A 25,691-nucleotide genomic window follows, 5' to 3' on the forward strand; every position below is an offset into this window, starting at 1 on the left:
CATCAGTGAGTTCAAGAAATACTGTAAGCATAATAGTTTTGATTGGACAATTAAAATTATCAGAATTTGTGCAACTTTCAAAGGGCATCCAAAAGATTTCTATTAAGTATGACCTTTTGTTACTAGTGTCATAATAGCATACATGTCTAAGCAATTGCAAACAATATTGAATATCATACATGTGAAATATCATCTGCATATTATTTATGATTTTATTACAAAAGGACATTTTATTGGTACTTTATTTATAAAATTAAAATTTATTGTTTCATACACATATTTATAAATAATTTTCTTAATTTTAATGAAGAGTGATAATTTTTTACTTACTTTGACATTTCTTTAAATATTTCCAAATTTTTTGTTTTGGGTGTCAATTCTATACTGTTAATCTAAAAAGAAATATAAAATTAGTAATTCTGTTTAAAATAAACATTTTAAATTCATTTAATAATTATAACAAAGTTGCACGAGTCATTTAAAATACCTAATTCATAAAACTTTCTTGTGTAATTAATATTTTTTGCTTTTCAAACATTTGTGTTTATTTTTATCTTACCTGTGAAGCTCTGTCCGAGTTTATTTGTTGATCAGGTAATGGAGGTAATGGGCGATTTATCTATTGAATGAAAAAATTAATAATTGTAATTCAGCACCAATAAGCAATAATTGAATTTCAGCCATTGATGTTTTTATAAGGAAATTAATTACTAAAATTTTAGAGACTTTAAAAAATCTTATTCTAAAAAATAAGTATATGTTTTTATACAAAAACACAAAACCTTGTACAATTTTAAAAAAATAGAAAAATGCTAAATATGGCAACATTATTTAAATGAAGAGTTTAAAATATCCAGTACTGTAAATGAATCCCTTATATACTTAGGTATTTGCAATTTATTTTTATTTATGCAATGTGATTAACATTTTCAAATACTTAAGTAAGAATTATAAATGCATAAAGGATTTTTTTTTATTTGTTGTACCTATTAAACCATATTTTTCACTTAGAATAAAGACAAGATTTTTAAACTAGCTGTTTGTAGTATTGTAGCATGTATATAATTTGAGGTATTAAATGTATTGCTACACTTTTGAATTGTACGTTAAGATATTTTCATTAATTATGAAACAAATGCTGGACTTAATTATCATTTTATACTTATGGGTAAAATTGTCCCTCCATTTATACAATAGTTATCTTACTTCATCATATTACTTATGATGAATGCGATATCATAACTAAAAAAATGTATATTTAAACCATTTATCAATAAAATGAAAAATGTTATGCAATGAGCAGCAAAAATACTAATCTTTAATGGTAATAAAAAGTAATAGAGAAAAATATATCCTACCATTGATGTATCTACTAGTTCTTTTAACCTTTGCTCATAAATTTCTTCTTGATCTTCTTTAGGATAATACCCATTCCTTAATTTATGTTTCTTTTGATGCTCATTTCTTAAGGCATACATTCTTTCTTCACGACTTTGGAAAGGAATTATAGCACCATTTTGATTAGGAATTTGAGAAACGTTTCTATTCCTAGGAAATGTAAATGAGAGTCTTTGTGCATGCCTATTTACAGAATGATTGTAAAGCTGATTGTCTTTTAATTGTTGTTCTGCCTGTTCTTGATAATGTTGCTGAACTCTAATAAAGGAGCGAATGAGAAATATTAGTAAACAAGAAAAGCAAATAACTTTTTTTAAAGAAAAGTATATATTAATTTGCTTTCATCACTTAACATCATTTGCATATGCATAATGGACATACCAAATTATCATATTTGTAAACTTAAAAACTAAAATATTGTCATACTAGTGATTATAATTCAAGAAAAAATGTTTTTTGCATGAACATCTGAAGTATTGTATGAATCTAAACTGAATCAAAATAACCATATCCTCCTAAAATCGAATCAAAATAAAAATAAAAAATAAAAGCATTGACAACAAATACTTTTTATAAGATATATATTTTCCTTTATATATATCTTATATATAAAGGAAATATATACATATATTTTCCTTTATACTAAGGGAAAACAAATTATAAATTGTAAAAAACTTAGTGATAAAAAATTCTCTTAAGGGAAAAAAATGCGAAAAATTTTGTTGAATATCTACATAAATCAAAAATGTATATTGTTATTTTTGAAAATCTGATGTACTTGTTTGAAGGGGGGGGGGATTAGAAATTACTTTTTGACAATTTGACATACAGTTTTTATTTGTAGTTAATTTGCAAAATATAATTTTTTTGTAGAGATTTTATATTGAATACATTATAAAAATTTTAAACAACTTAATAGGAAAGTTTTGTAAAATATTTATACCTTTCCTGTTCAGCTTGAACAGCATTGTGGCTTGGCATATTTGTAGGTTCAGATTGCTTATTAGAACTTGAATCTTTATTAGTCTTTTTGTTTGATTTCCCAAACCTATAATATAAAATAGTTCAAACAAATTAAAAGATGACCAAAATTGTTATGATATAAAGACTGTATGTGTAATTTTCAATTATTTTACTTTTTTTTTATATAACAGTAAAAATTCTAGCAATCAATTAATATTATACAATGCACATAAAATCTGGAGAAATGTGTGCTTATCTTGTGTATACTTGGAATTAATTTCAGCTTTAGTCTACTATCTGTACACACATAGTATTGTAGATTAGAAGTTATAACATTTATTAAATCAAATCTATGAAAGCTTCTTATGTAGAGGAAGCTCATATAAGAAGCTATCCTCATGCCTACATCCCTGCACTTGTTATCCTTGATTTAATTATTAGATTTACTATTGAACACAAAGTGTAATAAATTTGATATCCACTTATTTTATCAAATTAGAGGAAATGGTCTCCCCGAAATGTCCTTTCATACTCTCATAAAGATTTCACCCCACTAAAAATTGTGAACCTTAAGTTAGGTTGCTTTGCATAGCATTGCCAAAATTAGAAATGAAATATAGATCTTTGGCATGAATCTAGCATTTTCACTACATTTATTGTGGCATTAGATATTTTGGGCAGCTTTTTTCCTCAACTGATTGAAATCAAATTTTGACATAGACCCACAGTTATCACAAAATCAAATACAGAATTTTATTGATTTCAGTTATTGTGTTTACATGCATATGAAACTATAGACAGAAGGTCAATCTTTGACAGAATAAGCTCAAAATTTGATAATATACATTTTAGATGTGAAAACCTGTGTATCAAATTTTATCTATCTGGCTCTTTGCATTTTGTAGCTACCGAGTTCACTTGTACACAAACAGACAGACTTCTTCAGAATGGATTTTGTGCAAAATTTTATAGAAATCCACAAATTTGGTCTAAAGTCCATATACCTAATTTCATTATCTTGCTCAAAGCGTTTTTGATATAATGTATTCACTGATAAATAAACAGATGCAATGTAAAAAAAAAAAAAAATCTATTTTTTAAACTCAGAAAGGTCAAAAATGGGGAAATTCATCAAAATTATGAGTTTAAATTTTTTGATGATTTGTGTATATGTAGTATTTTAAATACTATACTGTTTCTATATTTCATATATGAAAAAAAAAATGTTCCTAATATTTAAGATAATTTTCTTAAAGAAATTTAATTTTTCTAAACATTTATAAGTATGAAAAGAAAAATTATAAAATTTCTTACTGATACAAGAGCGAAGAAAATGAATTAACAAATGAATAGAATAAAAGATGCATATATTTAAAAGATAGTAACAGAATTATAAGTGAATATACTATGCTATATTTTGAATAATATTTTAAGAAAGATACCTGAAAACAGATCCTAGCCCTCTAAACAATCCTTTTTTTTTATGTTGCTTGGAATCTTTCTTATCAATGTTGTCAACAGTTTTGGCACGTGTATGACGTTTTATAGTTGAAATTTGCTGTTGATCATTTCCATTTACAACTGAATCTGGAAAAATATAAAATGATGAAACTCTAATATATGCTTAAAGCTTTTTTTTAATTGACAGATATTATTCATAACAATTTTATGGAATTACTAAAAATCCTAATTATTTAATATTTCAAGAAAAGGATGATAAATAATATTTACTGAAATTTCACATATTCTCACACTCGAGCCTTGCTAAATATAATATTTACATTATTTGACACAATTAATGTAAGTATAAATACAAGGTTAACAAAAAATTTATAATATTGCTTACTTTCATTTTGATCAGCAACTTCAAATGACTTGTCAACAGCAGCTCTAAAACTTTCATTACAGCCTCTACTTGTATTTACATTTGACCCAGGCAACAGTAAACTCTGTTTCTGTTTTTCTTGCAACATAGTTTGAAGACTTTCAAGACTACTCGATTTGAATAATCCCAAAGATGGACCCACTTGCTCACATATTTCATCACTGCTACCACTTTCCCTCCCAGTTGTAGTTGGTACAGCATGATAGGGACAATCAGGTGAATTACTACACCCTAAAATTTTAAAAAATACTTCTTATATTAAAATGACACATTTTTAACCCTTCAAGAGCCAACCTTTTTTTAAACTATTTTTTGTATTCAATAATAATATAGATAATTTGCATTAATTTTATATAATTTTTAAAAATTTCTTAGTAATTCTCTTCTTTTCCTAATGTTTCCAATATCTGATTTCAAGTCAAAGAGTACAATTGTTCATTAGTTTTAAAAGCCAATTTTCAGTACTGAAAATAATTAAATATAAATAATTGGCTAATTGAAGGGCTGAAAGCTAAAGCAAATTTAAAATTTAATAACAATAAACAAAATGAATTGATTTGTAGATAGAATAAATATATTTTAATGTTGCATTGAAATGCTAAAAAAAAATTTTAGTATTAATAACTAGGAGAAATTTTTTCATTAAAAATAGTCTACAATTGCTTTATCATCAATATTTTTTGGTTTAAATTCATAATTATTGTGTGAGTATGTTTTGCTGACTATTAAAATTCCTTAAAATTATGTCATTATAGAATTATTACTGCATACCTTCTTCCTTTTTAGAAGAATAAAAAATGCTTAAGATATATTCCAAATTAAGATTTTTTGTGCTTATAATTACACACACAAAAAAATTTTAATATTGTAGAAAAAAAAATAATAATACTTATTATAGCTTAATCATATTATTTTAAAAGTGATTATATTATAAACAACCAAGTTAGAGAATATTTTAATGGATGCAAATAATAAAAAATCTTTTAGTGTATTGTGCAAAAATTAGAAGTGCATTAGATGTTAGAAGAAGCTACCTACAACAACATGTTGGATAGAAGATAGGAGTTCGTTGAGTTCTTTCCATTGGCAAATCATTGTTGGCAACTATATAAAATTTAATTTTAGATTTCAGAAAATTACAGAATTTGTTAATGAAGTTGAATAAATAATATTAATAAGGAATAAAGAACTTTTATAATGATAAGTATAATTTCATATTTTATATCTTGTTTAAATATATAGAAACAAAATATATCTAATAAGTTGTACTGATTTCTTAAATTTAACAAAAAATAGATTTTTGGAGAAATTATAGATATCTTATTGCCTATTTTTAAATTGCTGTTTAGAACAATGGTATGTATATTATCATTCTTTCAAAAGATTATATTATATATATTTCCACTATATTACATACATTTCTACTATATTACAATATAGTGGAAAAGTTAATAATAATAATCTTATGAAACTTTCTAGAAAGAATTAAATAATTTCTAATATATTTATATTATTGTAGCTATATATTTTTCAAATTTTAATTTCTTTAATTACATAAAAATGCAGAAAAGTTGATAAAAGCTCACCTCTGATCCTGTGATGTTTCCTTTCTGTCATTGTCATAGAAGCCACTAAAAAATATAATTTGATCAAACCAAGCCAATGTAATTATTTAAGAAAGTGAGACTATAAAAAATTTCATATCTAATTTATTATTAGTCTTAAATAAATCGATGATTATGAATATAATTGAGCAGATGATCATAGATAATTCAGTTAATAACATTTTAAATTCTTCAAAATAATTTCATCTTACTTGCAAATGTAATATTTCTAAAATAATATTACAATAGAATTTAAATAATCAATTGTCAAAAATAAAGCATGTTAAAAATTTTAATTACAAATCTCCTAAACATTAATGTAGCAAAGACAAAGCAAACCTCAAGATATACTTTTTTTTTTTTATTTATCTTTATATTTGCTTTAAAAAGTGAGATAGAAACTAATATTTGTTAGCAAAATCCACTGACGAACATCTGGGACACTTCTACCTCATTACTACACTTCTATTACATAACTGAAATCACAGTTTTTTTGTTGTGGTTTTTTTTGGGGGGGGAAGGGAGGGGGAGTTTTCACAGCTCTTAAAAATTTGATGTGATTAATATTGTATAGTATAATGACACTACCTATATGATTTATATAAGATTACAGGATTAAAAATTCTAAGTAATAGTCATCTGTATGATAGTCACACTGATTTACTTTGAATTATCAACACTTATACATTGTTGTTTCTGATTTTAAGTTCAAAATTGTTTCATACTATTAGATGATGTGTTTATATTTTCAAAATTAAATGAAAATCTGAAACAATAAGGAAATGAATATCAAAATATGTAGTTTAATTATTTAAAGCAATAAGAAAATTCAAACATACTTTCTATAGGACCAACATCCACTGGCATTTCTCTTACGCCTAAATTTTCTGAATAATGTTGACAAGGATATATCTGATGTGAGTCATGAGGAGCATGAATATCTGCTCTAGTTTGCATCATGTTTTCACTTGGTGAACACTGGTTTCTGTGGTATGCCCAGAGAAATTTTTTCTCAGGCATACTTTGCCTACCCAAACCACTTCTCTTAAAATTATTACTTCCATCCTGTGGATACCTATAATAAATAAAGTATATTCTCACTTTATAATGCAATAATTTAATTAAAAAAATGAAGTAATTAAAATTTTTCTTATAAAATTTTATGGACTTTAAATAATTATTGAATTTTTCTACAATGTTTATAACAAGTGGCAAAATATTAAAAAAAAAAAAAAACCCCATCAAATATTTGAATGTGTAGATTTTAGGTGAATTTCACAAGGAAAAAAATTATGCTGATGGCAAATAAAGATATTAAACTGAGGCAAAGGGAAAAGATGGGGTTTTAAATTATTATATATTACTACCATAGTAACAATTATCTTACATTACATTTAGAGAAGATACTGTAAATATAATGCTAAAGGTGATCAAATAAAAAGACAAACAATTTAAATATTTGTATTATTTTTTAAATGCCATCTCTTTAATAGAAAACATCATGCTTATCAAACAGAAAAATCCATGCTTATCATGCAGTATATATTGTATACTGACAATACATGATTTTTTTTCCCCTTTACAACTTTTATACTGACAAAAACATTTTTTTTTCCTTGTGTTTTGATTTAACCACTTAAGCTTTATACCAAAAATATGCAAGTATTTATTAAATAACAGTTTTATTAATTTTTATCTGCATTTATAGTCCCTTAATTAATAATTTTTAGGAAATCTTAAAATTTACTTTATATGTAGACAAAGATGTATCTATGACAACAATTAAGCTGCAGTTAGTGCAAGAAATGAAAATTAAATATCACAGAAACATAAGATTTTTCTGAAAGACATTATTATAACCTAGTAAAATTAAAAATTTATAAATGAAATTATTTTTAACTGCACATTGATTTTATCTCTCATCAAAAAATATATGGAAACTGAAAGTTAAAATGACTTTTTAAGAGAATATTTTATGCTTCATAAAAGAATTTCAAGAAGTAGAAATAAAATAAAATTTACACGCAATCAATATATTTTAAAATCATTACCTTTTTCTTTTTGTCTGTTCTCTGAAAGATGATGGTTTATCACAGTTACTGACATCTGGTATTTTGTCCTGTTCTGTAGTGTCTGACTGATAAAGATCCATTTCAGTCAAATTTGAAAAAGTTTTATTATGATTACGAAGTGATCCACTTCCTTTGTGCTGTTCCATGTGATCATAATTTGACACAAATGAATTTTCATTCAAATCTATTAAATCTGATGTATTTCTTTGTTGAGTAGTATCACTATTTATCTCTGTGCTGTGCTGAATATGTTTATTATTTACATCTAAATCACAAGTTTCACTGTTGTGTACATTAATAAGCTCTGTTACGGGAACCTCCGAGACTTGTGTCGCAGATGGTTTATCACTGTCTTGTTCTTCATCAATAATGCTGTCTTTGTCTTTATGAACTGATGCAGTGAATATAACTGTATTAGCAGAATTATCACTAGTTGAAGTATCTGGTGTTACACCATTACATTTATTAGAAAATGACAAATTTTCATTTGAAACATAAAAAGAGTCACCACTTTCACTTAGTAGAGAATCACTTCTATCATGTCCAGATCCCTCTCCTTGATCAGATGGATGATCTAAACTTGGTGAAGACATACGTCGAGCAACAGTTAAAATTATTGCATTTGATGCTACATTGGGACCTTCACCTTGAATCATAGCCCTTCGCAATGTTTCCATTGCCTGTCCATTAGTCATTCCTAATAGTGAAATGCCATTCACACTAAGTAACTGATCATTTACACACAATCGTCCATCCTATTTAGCAAGAAAAAAGTGTTTGATTAATTCATAAAAAGTATAAAAACATGATTTTAAATGAAGCAATTGATGCAATTTTTATGTTAGTAAGAATATCAATAATTTATAACTAAAAGACCTGTCTAGAGAGACTGTTGTTATCTTGTCAACAATAATTCAGATAATAATAATCACAGTTTAATTAATGAAAATTTTTGTACAAAAAATCATGCACATTAACAGAATGCTTAAGAAATTTAAAAAATTACTATTTGTATACTACATATGAGATGTAAATATAAAGAAACAAATAAAAAATAATTACTAGACTGGTTTGAAATAGTGATCCAATAACAGAAAGAAATCAAACGTGATACAAATTCGGAAAAAGAAAAAAAGAGAGAGAGAGAGAAGAAGAAGAAGAAATCAGCTTCATTAAATAATGAAATCTGCCAAACTTAAACACAGAAAAGTAAAATAAATAAATTTATACCAAAGGATTTAATGCGTTAGAAATATTATAGAATTACTATATAAAAGAAATAAACAATTTTATAAAAGATAAAATTTAATTCTGAAAATAGTAATATTCATGGAAATGCAATGCCAATTATAAAATAAAAATATTATTAACAGACCTCAGCTCATTAACTTTTTCTATTGTCCAACAAAAAAAAAATTAATTAAAGGAGAAGTCTGTGACTCATATCTATATAATGTTCAGGAATATTTAAATTAAAAATAAATTCGAATTGAGACAAATGATCTAATAAGAGAAAAATGCATCTTCAAATATTAAATAAAATTCTGAATAGAATAAAAGAATGAATCAGAGCCATCCATATGCATATTAATAAAATCTGGATATGTCTACATACATTATTTTTATACACTTAAAAAAAGCACAAATTATGGACATTTGTAAGAGATTATATATATATATACTGATAATAAAATGTAATGATTTAGAAAGAAATTAGAAAGTTTACTTATTTATATGTATATTTTATTTAATAATAGTTTTAAAATGTTTAATGAATTTCAAGAAACCTTTAAATAAAAGTTCCAACACTTTATTAAGTCACTTGTATTTATTTTATTTAAAATTTTCTTTTTTCTCTTGTGAAAAAAAAATGGTAATTTCGAAAAATATTCTTATTATTACTAAGATGTAAATTAAATACAGTTGCACAACAAAAATATAAAGTTATTTGAAAAACATTATTACTCATTTTTTGACCAAATGTTTGCTATTTCTTTATATCTTTAAAAAAAGCATGTTTTTAAATTCAAATATGAGAATTCAATTTAATCATAGTAATTTTCCAAAATTATCTTTTGAGGAGATGAACAAGAACCAAAACAAGGAGGAAGGGGGGCATTTATGTGCTTTTGATCTCTATCCACACCAATAATACTCTCCTTTCCATTCAAATTTTGTTAAATTTTTTTCTAGAAACAATGAATTATAAAGAATAAATTAAAAATTGATATAAAGACAGAATGAAGTAATAATAACTCTATAATTAAACAGTTGCACTTGAATTATGTATATTAGTCAACCACATAAAAAAATAAAATAAATTGTAAAATTTAAGATAAAACAAGGGAAACAATTATAAAATTAAAAAATATATAAGATAATTACTTTATGAGCTGCACCACCATGAAAAATATTTTTCAAGAATATTCCCATATCCAGTGGACCTTTTTCTGTGTTTGAAGTTTTACCTTTCACACTCACTCCAAGACCAGCAGAGCCAGTGTCATTCAAAGCTACTTCAAAAGTGAAAATATCCCTTCTCTTCCAGGGAACAACACCTACTTCATCTTCGCATTTTTCTGCAGGCTAAGGAAAAATTAAAATAAATTACATATTTCTTCACAAATAGCAATGTTTTAAAGAAATATTTTGTATTATAAAAAAATTAATTAATTATGAAGCATAATTCTAGTTTTGAATCTGTCAGAAAATTTTAAATTTCTGAATATTCTAATTTTGAATTAAAGCAAAAAAAATTCTTTTACATTATGAATATTCTAATTTTAAATTAAAGCAAAAAATTCTTTTGCATTCTGAATATTCTAATTTTAAATTAAAACCAAAAATGTTATTAATATGAAAAAGAAATAAGCATAAAACAATAATATTAATTTTTCTTATGAAATTTTAAAATCTTAACTTATGTTATTCTACTTCATAATAATTATTAACTTAAAATAGAAGATCAAAGATCTCCTTTTATCCTCAAAATTAATTTAATTTAATAACTATTTTTAAGCAAAAAAAGATCAAAATCCTTTTTCTGAAAATTTTAAAACAATAAGAATGCTAGCTAGAAATTCATTGAAGCTAAAGAATATATTTTCTGTTTCAACAGAAGTTTGAAAATTTCAAAAACATAAAAGAGTTGCATTCTCCTATTTTGAGGATGATAAAAAATTTCAAAAATTTATTTTTGACAGTTGCATTTTTTTTTTTTTTTTTTGAAAATGGGTTTTATTTATTTATTTTTAATTTTAGTGAAAATCAGTTCAATTATACGCTATTTTCTTTAAAAATTGAAAGGATTAAAGAATATAAATTTATTTATTTCTTATAATACCTTAAGAAATATAAAAACTAAAAATAATACCAGCTGCCTTGGTAAACTTGGACTAGGTGACAGATCAGTTTCCTGTCTTGAAATGACAAGTTCTACCATTTCACCAAAGGGAACTTTTCTAAGAATACTCAGAACTTCTGGTTGTGTTAAGTTAGAGACATCAACCTTATTAACCTGTAAATAGTATTAATTATTTAGTTTCTAAGATTAAAGTACAAAAAAGGGGGAGGATGAACAAAATAATCCACTAAAACTAAAATAAAAATAATATCTTTATTACAAATTTAAATTTTAAAGAAATAAGAAATTACACTAACTCAACTATTTTGCTGATACAAGACCAACATTTTTTCAATGAAAGATTGAAATTAAAACCACATTTATAAAGATAAATGAGAAGGAAAAAAAGGAAACAAATGATGCAATCAAACAGCAGTCACTTTTAAGAGGAAAAGACCCAGTGAATAGCATTGTATTAACATATAGTGTTTAGCTAACAGCAGTTTTAGTTATACTAAACACTAAATGAAGAAAAAAGGTATTGAGAAAGGAAGATTGATTTACTAAAAAATTTTACTAGATTTACTAAAAAATTCTATTCCAATACTGTTCTATTTACCTCAAGAAGTTTATCTCCTGTCTTCAGCCTTCCATCATCTACTGCTGCACCAGCAGGAAGAATATTCTTTATGAAAAAGGGTGGTCCATTATTAGGATCTTTAGAAGTAATGCTGAAACCCAGACCCTCAGGACCTTGCAAAATATAATAAAACATAGAATACCAATTTATGATTGTTGGTATATAAATCATATAATAAGATTATGATAAAATTGAGGATGGTTCAAATTAAAATATTAACACTGAAAAATTGAGAAAGAAACAGGAAGGTTCTTATTTTTTTAATACCAAATTACAACATATAATGTTAAAAAAAATACTGCAACTTTATGTAGTTAACTACTGTTATTTCATTAAATAAGAAAGATCATTATGAAGATATAGTAGTATGAAAAGTTTATATTGTTAATAAACTGTGTATGATATCTCGTATTATTTATGTTCAAATATAACATTAGGTTTACAAGATTGGCTTCCAGTGATAAAAAAAAGTAAAAATAAGGCAATGCATTTCAAAATCTTATGCATTATATTGTGTCAAAGAAAATCTGCATACCAATTTCTTTTATTACAGAAATCAGTTTAAATCATCTAGCAATATTAACTGTTGAATATACTTCCTATAACATTCATGTCTTTATAAAAGGATCAAAAGTCCATTTATATAGGGATATAAAATTTTTAAAAAGCAAAGCCCCTTATGATCTTCAATAGCAAGTTTATTGTTTACTTAAATTATTAATTAAATTACTTTTATAGAAATTAAAATCCTCCAGGAGTACAGACAAGTCACCAGTTGAAGCCTTCATCATACAAGAGTTAAAATTGAATGAGATATATCACATAATAAAAATTTTAAACAGTGCTAGATTATTTTTCCCCCTATACAGATTTTTTTTCCCTATACATCTTCAAGGCAAATAAGCTAGTGATTAGTTCTTTAAATAGTAGCTTTGTCCTTTCTTATAATGTTAAAGCAAAACGTTCAATTTTAGTTCTACTTGCTATTATCTTATCTAAGATGCTGCTTCTGACTTGTAATTTTATTATTCAATTAGATCGTTATGCTTTTATAAATTTGCTTACTATTAAATGTATGTTTTATATTTTGTCTGATTATATCCCTGTTTTACTTAAGTCTAACAAAGAGCCCCTCATTTATCCATCTGTTGAAAAAAAATTACCTATATATCTAAAATTGGAAAACAGAGTTTAGTTTGGGATATAAAGTGACAAAAGCAATACCTATTTATGTGTACCTGACCTAACCTTAAAGTTTGCAAACAATTTTGTGTACAGTTTGTAAAGAATTGTGTATAATAATCCAAAATTATATTACTTTCAAGTAAAGAACATTAATACTGTATATTTTTGAATATAAGCCAATCTTTGCATAAGTTAAGAGTGCCTGTCTATTTCAAAAATTTATGCAAAATTCAAAACTCATATATAAGTTGAAGTATTTTTTTTAAATCATGTTACTTTCAAACATGAAATATATAATTGTTAAAAAAACTAAAATATTGCTAAGAGGGTAGGTAAAATGGTGGAATATTTTCTTATCAAGTTGCTACAAAGCAATTCTATCTAAAACTAGCACAGTTTTGTTCATTCATTTGCTGTCTTGCATATAATCTCTTGTATCTGTGCTAATTTTATTTTATGAAACTTTTTATTTATTTATTTATATTTTGTTTGAAAGATAATCAGGGAGAGTAATTTTTAGATAGCTAATTTCAAATTACAAATTGCATTTTCAGGCATTTCTAACAACATAACTCCTTAGCATTTCTCCATAACAAATCAGTTTTATTTTAGAAATTTATTTTTGAAATATGTACCTATATACATAACATAAATGCACCTACACATTTGTGTGTGTGTGTGTGTGCGTGCGTGAATTAGCGGTTCCACATCTAAGCCAATCCACATAATTTATTTTAGCAACAATTCTTGATTTATAAACAGAAGTATGTGTATATATTCTTAACTGTTTTATATTATTTATATGAATATTAACAGATGCAAAGAGAATATTAACAAATGCAAAGAAAATTAATTTGTATCTAAAATTACTGGAAATAATCGAATATTAAAAAGAGCATAAAGAGGCTATAGAACTTTCTTATTAATTACATATTAAATAAAATATAAATACCTTTAGTTAAGTGAACTAAAATACGCCTGCCAATTTTCCTAATACTTGAATGAACCGGAGTACCTTTATTCATGGCATTGGCAAGAAGTCTCTTTATAGGTGTTGTTAAGGGAAGAGTTGAAGAATTACATGTATTTTTTGCTATAAAAAAAGAATTTTATTAATATAAAAATATCTTCACAGTAAAACGTTAAATCAAAATTATATTTGCTTACAAAAATTGTAATTTTCTGATAGCAGTTTTGGGTGTGGACCTATAGAATAGTGTGTTTAAAATAACACTTGCTATGTATGTTAGCCTGGTGTGTAATAAATATATAAGAATCAAATTTACTTCCAAAAGAGAAAATTGAAATTTTGGTAAGTGGAATGCCAATAAAGATGTATTCTGAGTTTGATTATATTATTTGTTTAAATTTAATTACTATAAGCATTTTTTATCAAAATCTAAGTTTCACGAAAGTGTAATATTTTACTAATAAAATTACTAAATTCTAAATTTTTACAAAAGCCATAACACAAAAAAACTAGGAGACTATTGTAATAAAACTATATACAAGTAATTTTGTTTATAAGAAAAATATGAGACAAAAGCACTTTTACATTTTCATACAAAAAAAAAAAAAAAAAAAAACCTTTGAACAAAGAGACAATAAAAATAAAAATATAAACAATTAATTTCTTTCATAAAAAAGATATTAAATAAAGGCCCAATTTCCCATGGAGATTTTATTAAAAACAATAGAATTTTTTTTGCCTAATATTAATTTCTTTTCTAAACATTTATTCAAATAAATTCTTTTACCTTTTGTTTCACGATATATCATAAAACAAGAAGCTAAATATGAACTCAGTTAACTTTTACACATAAACTTGTGCTCTTACAATCAATAAATAGGAACAATTAACTGCTCTAATTGTCTAAGTGAAAGGTAACACTTGGACTTTCTGATAAAAATATGAAAGTTCCTAAAAGGTAAAAAAGGCAATAAATTATTTTTTTTTTAATTCCAGAGTTATACAATCTTTCCAGCATACTAGGAATACAGAAAACTCTGGAAACCTTTTTTCTTTTCTTTCATAACTAAATAGACATGTAAAATTAAAAACACTCTACAACAAGTGTTGCACTTATTATCTGACTTTCATTCAATATAAAAATGTCTTCCCAAAATTATCTTCACATTGTTTTAAAATGAGATGTTACGTTTTGTTTGTATTTTATTTAGATAAAAAAAATATACATAAAATTTATTACTAGTCATCATTTACAAGAATTTTAATTCTTTATATTATTTCTGCTATTGATTCTCCTTTTCTACCGACTAATGCAAAAAGCTTAAGGTGATTAATAAGGTATCAGTGAATAAGAATTTTTATCAATTAATGATGAATTTTCAATAGGTAGGCTATACAGCCACTTAGGCTCATTAAGTTAAGAGATGGCCATTAACAATTTCATTAAAAATTATCTCCCTATTTGGTGAATAAAATTTGCAAAAAATACAAATTCAATGAATGAGAAAATATTAGGACAATATTAACACTTTATAAAATATTATTGGTCTAGTTCCCTTATGTTTTCTCTCAATCACTTAGTTATTAGAATATTTATAAAATCGCCTATCTGCTTCAATAATATTGTTCAAAACATGGATGGCAAGGTTGTCTAATTAACAACACATAGTATTATGATCAGCTGATCAGCATTATTATCATTTTGTTAATGATGTTTCTTTACTTATTTTGAGTTATAATGACATTCATACCTTTTTCACTTTTTTCTGTATTTTTATCACTTTTATTATCGTCTGTAGGTAATGGAATGAGAGGTTTTGGCAGTACAGCTGGAGGTAATTTATTTGTGCCGTTTTTCCGCGACAGCGAGTCCTTTTTTATACAATGAATGCTCAATTCAGGAGCTTTCATTGCATCTTTCAATATCTCATGAGCATTTCTATAAGAATCTTTACTGAGTTTCAAGCCATTGATTTCAGTTATTCGATCTCCTACAGCAAAACGCCCATCTCGATCTATTCTTCCACCAGGTTCAATACCTTGAATTATCACACCATTGTTCCTGTAGAAAATAATTTGAAAATGTATAAGAAGTTACAGATATTATAAAGAATATATACTTACATCTTTATATAGCAAATTATAATCGAACAGGAAAAATCAAGAATTTTGGAAGTTATGTCTATCTGTATTCTATGTAAGTTATCTATGTTGTATCTATATGTAAGTTATATATAAGATACATTGCTATGAACCTAATGAAAAACATTCAAAGGCCTGTATCTTGAATATCATGACAGGAAAAGAGAGAAAAAAATCAAATTTTAAAGTGTTGAAAAAGGATATCATGATCCCTAATGGCTCAGCAAATATAATAATATTTTATACCCAGGGCAACAAGATTTTAATCAAAATTTTACGTGCTGATTCTGTACCTGCCATAACAAAATATTTAATGAAAAGTTCCATATCTTGATTTTATACTTGTTGCAACAACTCTGCAATAAATAATTTTATATTTGAATTTTTAAAATTCCTAATTTTACTTCGAAACAAATCAAAGTTAGGAGAAACTGCAACAGATCAAAAGCACACGCATGGAATTTTAAAGCCTGAAATAAGTTTTGTAGATTTTAAATGCTTGGAGAAAAAAGTTTTCTTTGTTTTCTGCAATTTTATTATTAAACATTGAATCAGTACTTAACCATTTGCAAATTAAAGTAATCAAGATCCAATGGTGTTCTGATGTGAAGGAAAAATTTGTTGAAGTTGGAATCAAATTTTACAAATATTTACAAGTTAAGCTTGAAAATATTTATAAAATTTGATTATTTACAAATTTGATTATTATTATAATACGAAAATTAGCATATGAAATTATTTTCAAATTTAGAAATCTTTATCGGTATAAGCAATCATTTTCAATTATGAAAAGATATTCTCCAAACAGGTCCAAAATTGCTGGCAGACACTTTGGACCAGTTTTGATAGTAATCTCTGAGAACAAAATATTGCACTAAGTAAAAGATTTGGTAATATGAGGAAGAAAACCTCAATTCTGCATAATCTTCATTCATTTTTTATATTTAATTTCCGAAACAAGGTTAAATTATTTATTAAAATTGAAAGGCATTTTTTTTTCTGTGATACACATAAATTTAAATCTTGTTGATTTGAATTCGAAATTTTTGCTAATTCACATTTCAAATGATCTCCTTGGAGTAGAGTGTCACCTATTTGTATAAAATAATTTTCTGGATTTACACATAACTTACATATAATAAAGCTGCCAGGAAATTATTCATTATTCTGTGTTTCTCATCTGATTAGTATCCGGGTGTTGCATAAATTTCTTATTTAATATTTGTTTTTATTAATTAATCAGCATTTATTTATTATTGAATATAATAATTTTATGGTATCAAAATATTTATTTTTTTTATGGTAATCACAATCCTTGACATTTCTGAGTCTCAGATTAATATATTGGTAGCTAAGATACAAGAAATTATTTTATAGCAGTGAATGAAGCTTTATACCTCTGTCTTACACATCATTCCCAATATTTGTCTCTATGACCATTACGATTGATCTCAAATAGGACATAACTACCAAGCTGGAGATAGGCATTACTTTTACAATTTTAACATTTTTCGTTAAAATGTAATTTCATTGTTTAAAGATACAAATACACTCCCTGCATATAATGAGAAGCAAATCTTTTTAAAATGAAAAGTTAAATTTACCTTTCAGGGCTCTCATCAGCAGGAACTATGCGAATGCCTAAAGGTCCATCCTCATTTTTTAATTTCATCACTTCCACTCTGAAAAATAAAGAAAAATTTAAGACACTCGAATCGCTAGTCTGAAACATTGCAGTATGAAGGTTTTAGACTTGATTCGTCTGCCTTTATTTCAACTTTTAACGTTTACCGCTGTTAACTGCCTTATATTAACTTTTTTTTTTAATTCTTCATAATAGCAATTTCTCTATTTTTTTTATTATTATTATTATTATTTTTATCATTAGGATTAATAATGCTGAACAATATGATAATGAAAGTTTCGTATTTTAGAATAAATCAATAGTTGAAGTAAATTTATAAAAGTGTCTTAATTCAAGTAAATGACGACGTTATTTCGTCGTGATTCTTGAATTCTTTTCATTATTATCACTTAGCTTTTCATTTATTTATTTCTACTGAAAAAATTTTCTTCTTAATATTGTGGCATGGATCTTTACTACGCAAACCTTTAATTAATTGATTTTTCTCTTTAAATTATCTTTATAGTTATTTATATTTCCTGAGATATCTTTTACGAGGAAATGTGTCCTTTTAAATGCTAATTAGATTTCCTTGATTTTTTTTATGTAATGTAAAAATAGAAATAAAATTTGAATTTAATATAACTATGATGATGATGTCTACTGGGTTCTCGGGAATCATGCGAAATTCCGAGCGTTATACTCCATTGTACAATCTAATATTGTAAACTAGAAATTTTGAAATAAAATTACATCAATACAAAATAACATAAACTAATGATTTTGAAATAAAATAAAAATTACTTGGAGTTGGAGGAGTGCGAACAATCGCTGTCTTCTGCTTCGTCTGTGCTGTGCTTTGGAGAAGTTATAGGTCCACCAAGAGGCTCTTTCCTTTGATCCTGTAAATGCAATACAAGTAAAGATGATTTTGGTTTTTAACATTTTTATCTTTGAATACACTTAAATAAATAAACGAGATAAAGTGTTTATTTTTAAATATTAGCAGAAGTTCAATTTTTAAATAATTAAAAAATTTTATCAATAAATTATCAACGACATTAAAAATTCATCCTCATATGGTGAATCTGAATGGCAATTTAATTTTTTTAAAGCTCTACTGAATCGTCAAGCAGGAAAAATCCATCCTGGCATGATGCTCCAGAAAATTTCAACTTTTAATTAAACTTAAAATTCTAGACAATAAGTAATAAATCACATCATAAATTCATCCTCAAATCACTGAATTAGAATGAATTGCATCAGTTTAATATTTAAGCCTTTATAACATATTCTAGTAGGGAGGGGGACATGATGTCCCAGGACAGCATAAAAAAAAAGATGTGTTTCATAGAATTTCCAGTTTTATTTGTTATGTAAAAATAACATCACTTAAAAGATTCCTTTTTTTTTTTTTTATTCTAATAAATACTTATTTTTTCTTCTTTATTAATTAAAATATTAGTGGCGTTTCATGACTAGCTGTTTCACCTGGAAAAAACTGTGTTTAATTTCAGTTAAATATGTTATACACAACTTAATGTTCATGCTTCCCTCTGGAAAATAATATTCAGCTCCAAATTGTTACAGACATCAAAGTCGTGTTAATTTTAATAATCATATATCTGTTTTATTCATTGTGTACTTAATCACTCAAACAGAGTTAAAACTCATAGCATCATAATGCTATTAAAAACGCTACCGTTCGAATAATCTATCATCTAAATTTGGCGGTATTGTAACTTCACTTCATATTTCCTCATGTAAACTACACAGATTTTAAACAAAATTCTAAAAAAAATATTTAAAAAAAAAATGAATACAATTCTGTAATTTTTTCTCATAACTTTTTCTGAACTAAAAATAAATAAATACACAAAATAAAATAAATAAACTTACACTTCTGTAGAAAATCTCATGATTCCAAGAATCCAAATATTGTTGGTACGACAATGATTTTTCTTCTCCACTTCCATCCTCTCTTTCTCCTGGAGGAAGTTCATCTTCCGATTGTTCTTCTCCCTATATTTTTTTTTTGGGGGGGGGGGGGAGAAAGAATTATTTTAAAGATAACTTTCAGATTTTCTTATGAAAAATAATACCCTGCCAATTAACAAATGATAACTAGAACGACGAAAACATATTTTGCCCAGGGCGCCACTAACATTTGCTCACCATTGCTGATTCTTTGAGGCAAATAAAGAAGAATATAGGAAAAGACAATTCAAATCATTCAATTCATGCTATCATATTAAGCATACCACGCCAATTTGATTTTAGAGTTCATTAAACATCATATAGAATGTAAAAGGTTCTGGCGTCATAACACAGAATAAAATAATGTGCATTTATATGTTAGATGGCATGTGACGTTGTTAAAAAATTCTATTACACAATTCAGAAAGTTTGAACTTAGTAAATTTAAATGAAATTCATCTTAGAATCCACACTCTTCAAAAATAGTTATGTCAAAAATAATATACAAAAAGTCATAAGGAAAAAAATTAAATCAAAATATTTATTCAATTTCAGTTTTAAAATTTTGCTGTAAAACAGGTTCACAATTAAAAAGAAAGAAATGTTTAAAAAAATGGAAGCAGCAGAACAATTAGATGTTTAAGACTTGTTTAAAGGTTATTAAAATAATATCTGCGAATCTTTTGATCGGAAATTTCTCGAAAAAACACTCAGTGATATCGAATGATTAATTGACTCGAGGAATTTACTAACTGATCGAAAAAAATTCGTTATATAGAGATTATCATCTTTAACTACGGAAGTACTTTAATCAGTATCTTGCATTAATAACAAGTTATGTTGTGGAAAATCTTTAATATTAAGAGATCAGAATTAGAAAATGGTTTCAATCAAAATTCTACAGATTTTTCTGAATATTTTGCAGATATTAACTATTCTCGTTTATCTGATTAGGTTCTTTATAGTAATATCAGATCCTTCAATAAATTGCTTAAAAAGTCCTTAATAATTATAAGAATGAATAGAGAAGAAAAGAAATTAAGGCTTGGTCATAATTATGACGTAATTTATAAATGATGTAAAACATATGAACAAGTGAGCCGTAAAAGTCATGTGTTATAGAATAACAACCCTCTCAGAGAAAGCAAGATTAACTTTATGTTCATTTGCAAAGCTTAAATATTGATTTTAATGCAAGATTGAATTTTGTCCTGGTCACGTATATGAAATAGCAGCTATTAATACTTTAAAGAAAATATTAGAAAATTACAGGACAAAATGAAATAATTCAGATAATTTAAACACTGAAATGATTTATTTCATTAAAATCACATCATTCAAATAAATTTAGATTGCTCCGACTATTTTTAAATTATTGTCGTTTTTTTAGACAATATAAAAAATAGTAATAATATTTATTCTTAAGTTTAACTTCTTATTTTGTCTTAAGTCAAAAAATTTAAGCATAGAAAGAAATGAATTCTTTGAATATGGTTTCTAAATATTTTAGAACTCAGTACCATGCAGAAAAAAGTAGAACATAATTAAAATATTCTTGAGTGCCTTCATCTCCTATTTAGCATTATAAAGTGAAATAAATACTCTACAGTTTTGTCTTCACATCCCTTGGCTACGGTTGCTTAGTAGCAAGATCGGTTTCGAGGCCGGTAGATTCCAAGTTTGAGACCCGATTCCACTAAAATTTCATCGTTATGTAAGTTAAATCTGAAGTCGTGGGCTAAACGTCCTTTCATTGATGTGGAGTAGAAGTTTGGAGAGGGGATGTCAGCTCAAGTGTCGTCTTCGTCATCTGATTGTTATTCAAAATTAAGAGATCCGACCTAATATATCCTTCGCGTTGTTTCCAAACGAGTCGATAATATATATAAATCAAACTAAGCTCAATGCGTCCCTTAAAGTTAGGATAAGACTTTTTCTCCGGATATTATGTCACTATCATGACTGCTGAAATTTCGGGTCATGAATACTTGCATGCAAGAATTTTGAGGTCACGAAAACTTGGCCACCATGTGATTTTGCTGTAAACTATTTGCAACAAAAACTGTTTTCGGAAGATTTATTAATTTGAAAGATTTATCGAAGATTTTCCACATAAATAAATTTTATCTTGTATAATAAAAATTAATAATTACCTATTTCATTTTCTTTTTGATAAATATGCAAAAGGAAAATTTTCTTATTCAGAACAGCCATGTAGTTTATAATGTCGCTATCAAGAATATAATTGATCGAACTATATTTAAGACACTCCCACATATTTTACTTGCTTCAATATAATGGCTATTACAGAAGAAGAAAAAAATCTTTGCATTATAGGATGCTTTTTTTTAGTTCAAATTCAAGGTTAATTCGTATAATTTCTAACTCATGGTTCAAAACAGTCTTGTTCCAGATATATTCCTTGCAATTTTTTTAAATTTATCTTTATTTATTTATTTATTATTACTATTATTATTGTCATGCATGCAATTTGTATTCAAATGGTTTGAGAACACAAAATAATGCAAAACATTGAAATCAAAAGAATGAGGGCTAAAAGTCCAATCATTTAACTGTGTTAAGCCATGAAAGAACTATTATGATAGCTGTGATTGATCCTTCCCGTTATTCTCTAACGCGAGTACAATATCGTTACAGAAAAATTCAGAATTTTTTTAGGTAGGTGTACAGTAAAAACTCCAAGACACTTTATTCTGTACGGAAGCACGAATACACAATAGCAAAAACACAGACAAAGCACACACAAAACAGCATTTGCAGTAAACAGCAGCACACGGGCAATGAACGATTGTAATAGCGGAAAATGCGCAAAGAGATCTCGCTGGAAAGACTTCGTTCAATTACTCGCCTGAGCTTAACTCAATTGACTCTCTCAATTTTTTATGGTATCCGTAATTAGGTAAAGAAGCTTCTAGAACAAAACGTCGGAACTCAAGTTCTAATGGAAATATCAAAAGATTATCGAATATTCTATGACATTAATTTTTGTCACCAAATTAGTCAATGGACGTCAAGATCGAAATGATTGACACGAATCCGTTGAAGCAATTTATAAAACTATCATCCTTCCAGGAAACGAATTGCGAAGCAATATTACAAATTCGTAACAATGGTCGATGCATTTATAAAAATAAGATATTCGAATCATTCATAACTGGTATGTATTGATGCTTTTCTTTGTTTTGTAAATTTTCTCTATTATTTAAAATAATAACATATCCAAATGACAAGTTTAATAAACCGTGTATAAAACATATTTAATTTGTAAAACTACAAGTTTCGCTTACTTCGCTATTGAGACGTTTATAGGATTCATCAATTGCTAACACAGCGGCAGACCATCTCTTGCAGTTATCGATTGTAGGCAACAAAGACGGAGAAAGGCGGTTTAATGCAGGTTCGCTGCCTCTTCGGACATGAAGGGGAAGGAGACCTATAATGGAAAATTTTTATCTTATTCATATGATTTTTGACATGAACATTTAAATATAATAATCAATGACGATCAAAGATAATAGAATCTAATTACAAAGTATTTGTAATGCATTGTAATATATAATTTAATTAAATAGTAAATTTGTCTAGTTTCAAAATTGCACCGAACTTAATTCACTCGTTTTTCAAGCTGTACACAGTTTAGGTTTAACACGTTTGGACTTGAGAAAAATAATTTTCATTTGCCCAGTAGTAGCATTAATCAATGTAACAGCACAAAACATCGATATAATAATGCAAAATAAATTAAATAAAAACAAATTACTAAAATCTTCTGGTTTTCCGAATCAGAATATAAATAATATCTTTACCAGCTTTGGAAAGTTATAAACCTTAATAAATTCTTAACAACTTTTAAATTCTTAGTCTCATTTTACTTTATGGAGATACTCTTGTTCACTAAGGGGATACCAAAAGTTCGTGAGTGAGAAATTTCTGCTAGGTGAAAGTTCACCTGGTAAGTACAGCATTGGTGTGTTACTTCTACCTCAATGACAGAATGCACCTCTTATGGGCGAACCTGATCTGTGGCAACCCGTTGAATAGCACTGGTGTTTAAGTCACCTTCATCAGCTTTTTTCCTTCAATTTCATCCTATACTGTCGTGACAACAATCATTCAGATGATTTTTAATCATTGATTGATGATTATTCAGATCATTCAGATGATTTAACAATTTAATAAAATCAAATGATTTTTAATCATTGACTGATGATTTTTCAGATCATTCAGATAATTTAATAGATTCAGATGAATTTCACTTTTAATAATAAAATTTGGCTGCTCGGAATTTCAGCTTATGTCATAATATTATTTTAAAGAGTTAATACCAATAAGATTGTAAACATGTGAAATCTGATCATGATAAAATATAGAAAAGTTAGAGGTTTGGGGAGGATATAAATATAAATTTAGTAAGTTAAAAGTAACTCAGTCCTAATTTCTGGAAGCAAGTTGCTTTAATTAGTAAGTCGCTTAGTGAAAATGTCTTTCTATGTGCCATTTTAAATTTTTCTTCGCACCTTTATTATTTTATTCGTGTAAAGCATACAATGATGCCTAGTATATTTCCAATGTATTTGACTGTGGCGAATTTTTCAATTAATGTGCTCTCTTTATTTTGGATCAAGATTTTATTACTTTCATTCAATGCCCATAATTGTGGTACCTCATTTTACTCTGAGTTCGATTTATTATCTGAATTTTAAATGTTTTAGCGTTACTTTTTTTGGGAGGGGGGGGGGTCCAAATAATGAGAGAGTTTAGGTTCCTATAAAAAAGTGAAACTTGCATAATTAAAGTTTTTTTTATGTAGCATTTTTAGTGATATAATGTACATCTAACACAAAATGCCAAAAATTTCAATAAAATTCTGCAATATTAAATGAGAATTCATTTACATCTTTTGCCAGTTTATTCACTGTTTTTCATATATGTTTTATAAAACGACGATTAATTAGCTTATGATCTGTCATCTCGGTTCAAGGGACAGATGTCAAATTAATCAAACTATGCACTGGTCACACCCACCTTACAAGCATCGTTTGTTTGGGGAGCGGGCATCGATGTGGTCAGGTTGCAAAAGATAACAGTTCTATAAATTTTAATTCAATGTCCTAAATTTCATTTTCATCGTATGCGGTATATTAAATGTTCATCATTAGAGATGCGTGAATTGGCAGGGAAACAACATTAACGGAATATTTTTGAATTTTGATATATTAATTTTATATAAAGGCTATAAATTTTTAAGATTCTTGAAATTCTTTTATCTGTGCAATCATAATTATGATATTTATATCTTAATTTAGAATTCTATTGCTATTATAATGCTTTTCATATTTTAACTGGGAGAAAACAAAATTTTACTTGTTAATCAGTTTTATGGGGAATATATACATACTACTTACATTGATGAGTACGGTCAAGTTTAGGTTTTGCGCCATATCCCTGTTAGCACCAAATTCTCTATTAGCACAAAATGCCCAACGACATTGTTACGACATCTTCGAGATACTGGCCGGCATTCAGAATATCGAACATCGTGCAGATATCTTACAATATCATGTGCTAATAGGGTTCCAATTCTAATTTACATCAATTAAAAATTAAACTGAATATATGAAATCAATTTTTTTCGTGGTGGAAGAATGTATAATTATCTGTTTGGGACAAGGTCACATAAATGTGTAAATCCGATCCTATAAAGTGCTCAATCACACCCTTTTAAAAATGCGAAAATCGTCCATTTACAGAAAAAAACCTAACAGATACGGTGCATGAAAGGTGGAACACCAAACCAAATTCCAATCAGGGATAGATAAGCTTTCGAGCCGCTGGGTGAAATTCGTTGCACAATATCTGGAAATAAC

General features: G+C 26.5%; 1 protein-coding gene across 2 annotated transcripts in view; it reads right to left on the reverse strand.

Annotated features, from left to right (window-relative positions):
- The window catches only part of LOC129966081 (partitioning defective 3 homolog), a 119,852-nt gene that overhangs the window by 1,644 nt on the left and 92,517 nt on the right, over positions 1 to 25,691 (reverse strand). Inside the window, exons 4-22 of one of the 2 annotated variants that reach the window (XM_056080455.1) lie at positions 23,112 to 23,257; positions 19,726 to 19,848; positions 18,631 to 18,728; positions 17,807 to 17,884; positions 15,812 to 16,122; positions 14,043 to 14,183; positions 11,885 to 12,018; positions 11,296 to 11,439; positions 10,308 to 10,508; positions 7,902 to 8,677; positions 6,690 to 6,925; positions 5,833 to 5,877; positions 5,285 to 5,350; positions 4,208 to 4,477; positions 3,804 to 3,948; positions 2,342 to 2,446; positions 1,359 to 1,656; positions 560 to 619; positions 331 to 392 (exon numbers count right to left, since the gene is read on the reverse strand). In XM_056080455.1, coding sequence (XP_055936430.1) covers positions 331 to 392; positions 560 to 619; positions 1,359 to 1,656; positions 2,342 to 2,446; positions 3,804 to 3,948; positions 4,208 to 4,477; positions 5,285 to 5,350; positions 5,833 to 5,877; positions 6,690 to 6,925; positions 7,902 to 8,677; positions 10,308 to 10,508; positions 11,296 to 11,439; positions 11,885 to 12,018; positions 14,043 to 14,183; positions 15,812 to 16,122; positions 17,807 to 17,884; positions 18,631 to 18,728; positions 19,726 to 19,848; positions 23,112 to 23,257 — 3,439 coding nt within the window. The remainder of the gene's footprint in view (positions 1 to 330; positions 393 to 559; positions 620 to 1,358; positions 1,657 to 2,341; positions 2,447 to 3,803; positions 3,949 to 4,207; positions 4,478 to 5,284; positions 5,351 to 5,832; positions 5,878 to 6,689; positions 6,926 to 7,901; positions 8,678 to 10,307; positions 10,509 to 11,295; positions 11,440 to 11,884; positions 12,019 to 14,042; positions 14,184 to 15,811; positions 16,123 to 17,806; positions 17,885 to 18,630; positions 18,729 to 19,725; positions 19,849 to 23,111; positions 23,258 to 25,691) is intronic. The other variant, XM_056080456.1, reaches the window with a different exon arrangement.

The sequence above is a fragment of the Argiope bruennichi genome, chromosome 4 (assembly GCF_947563725.1).
Source record: "Argiope bruennichi chromosome 4, qqArgBrue1.1, whole genome shotgun sequence".
Classification (NCBI taxonomy): Eukaryota; Metazoa; Arthropoda; class Arachnida; order Araneae; family Araneidae; genus Argiope; species Argiope bruennichi.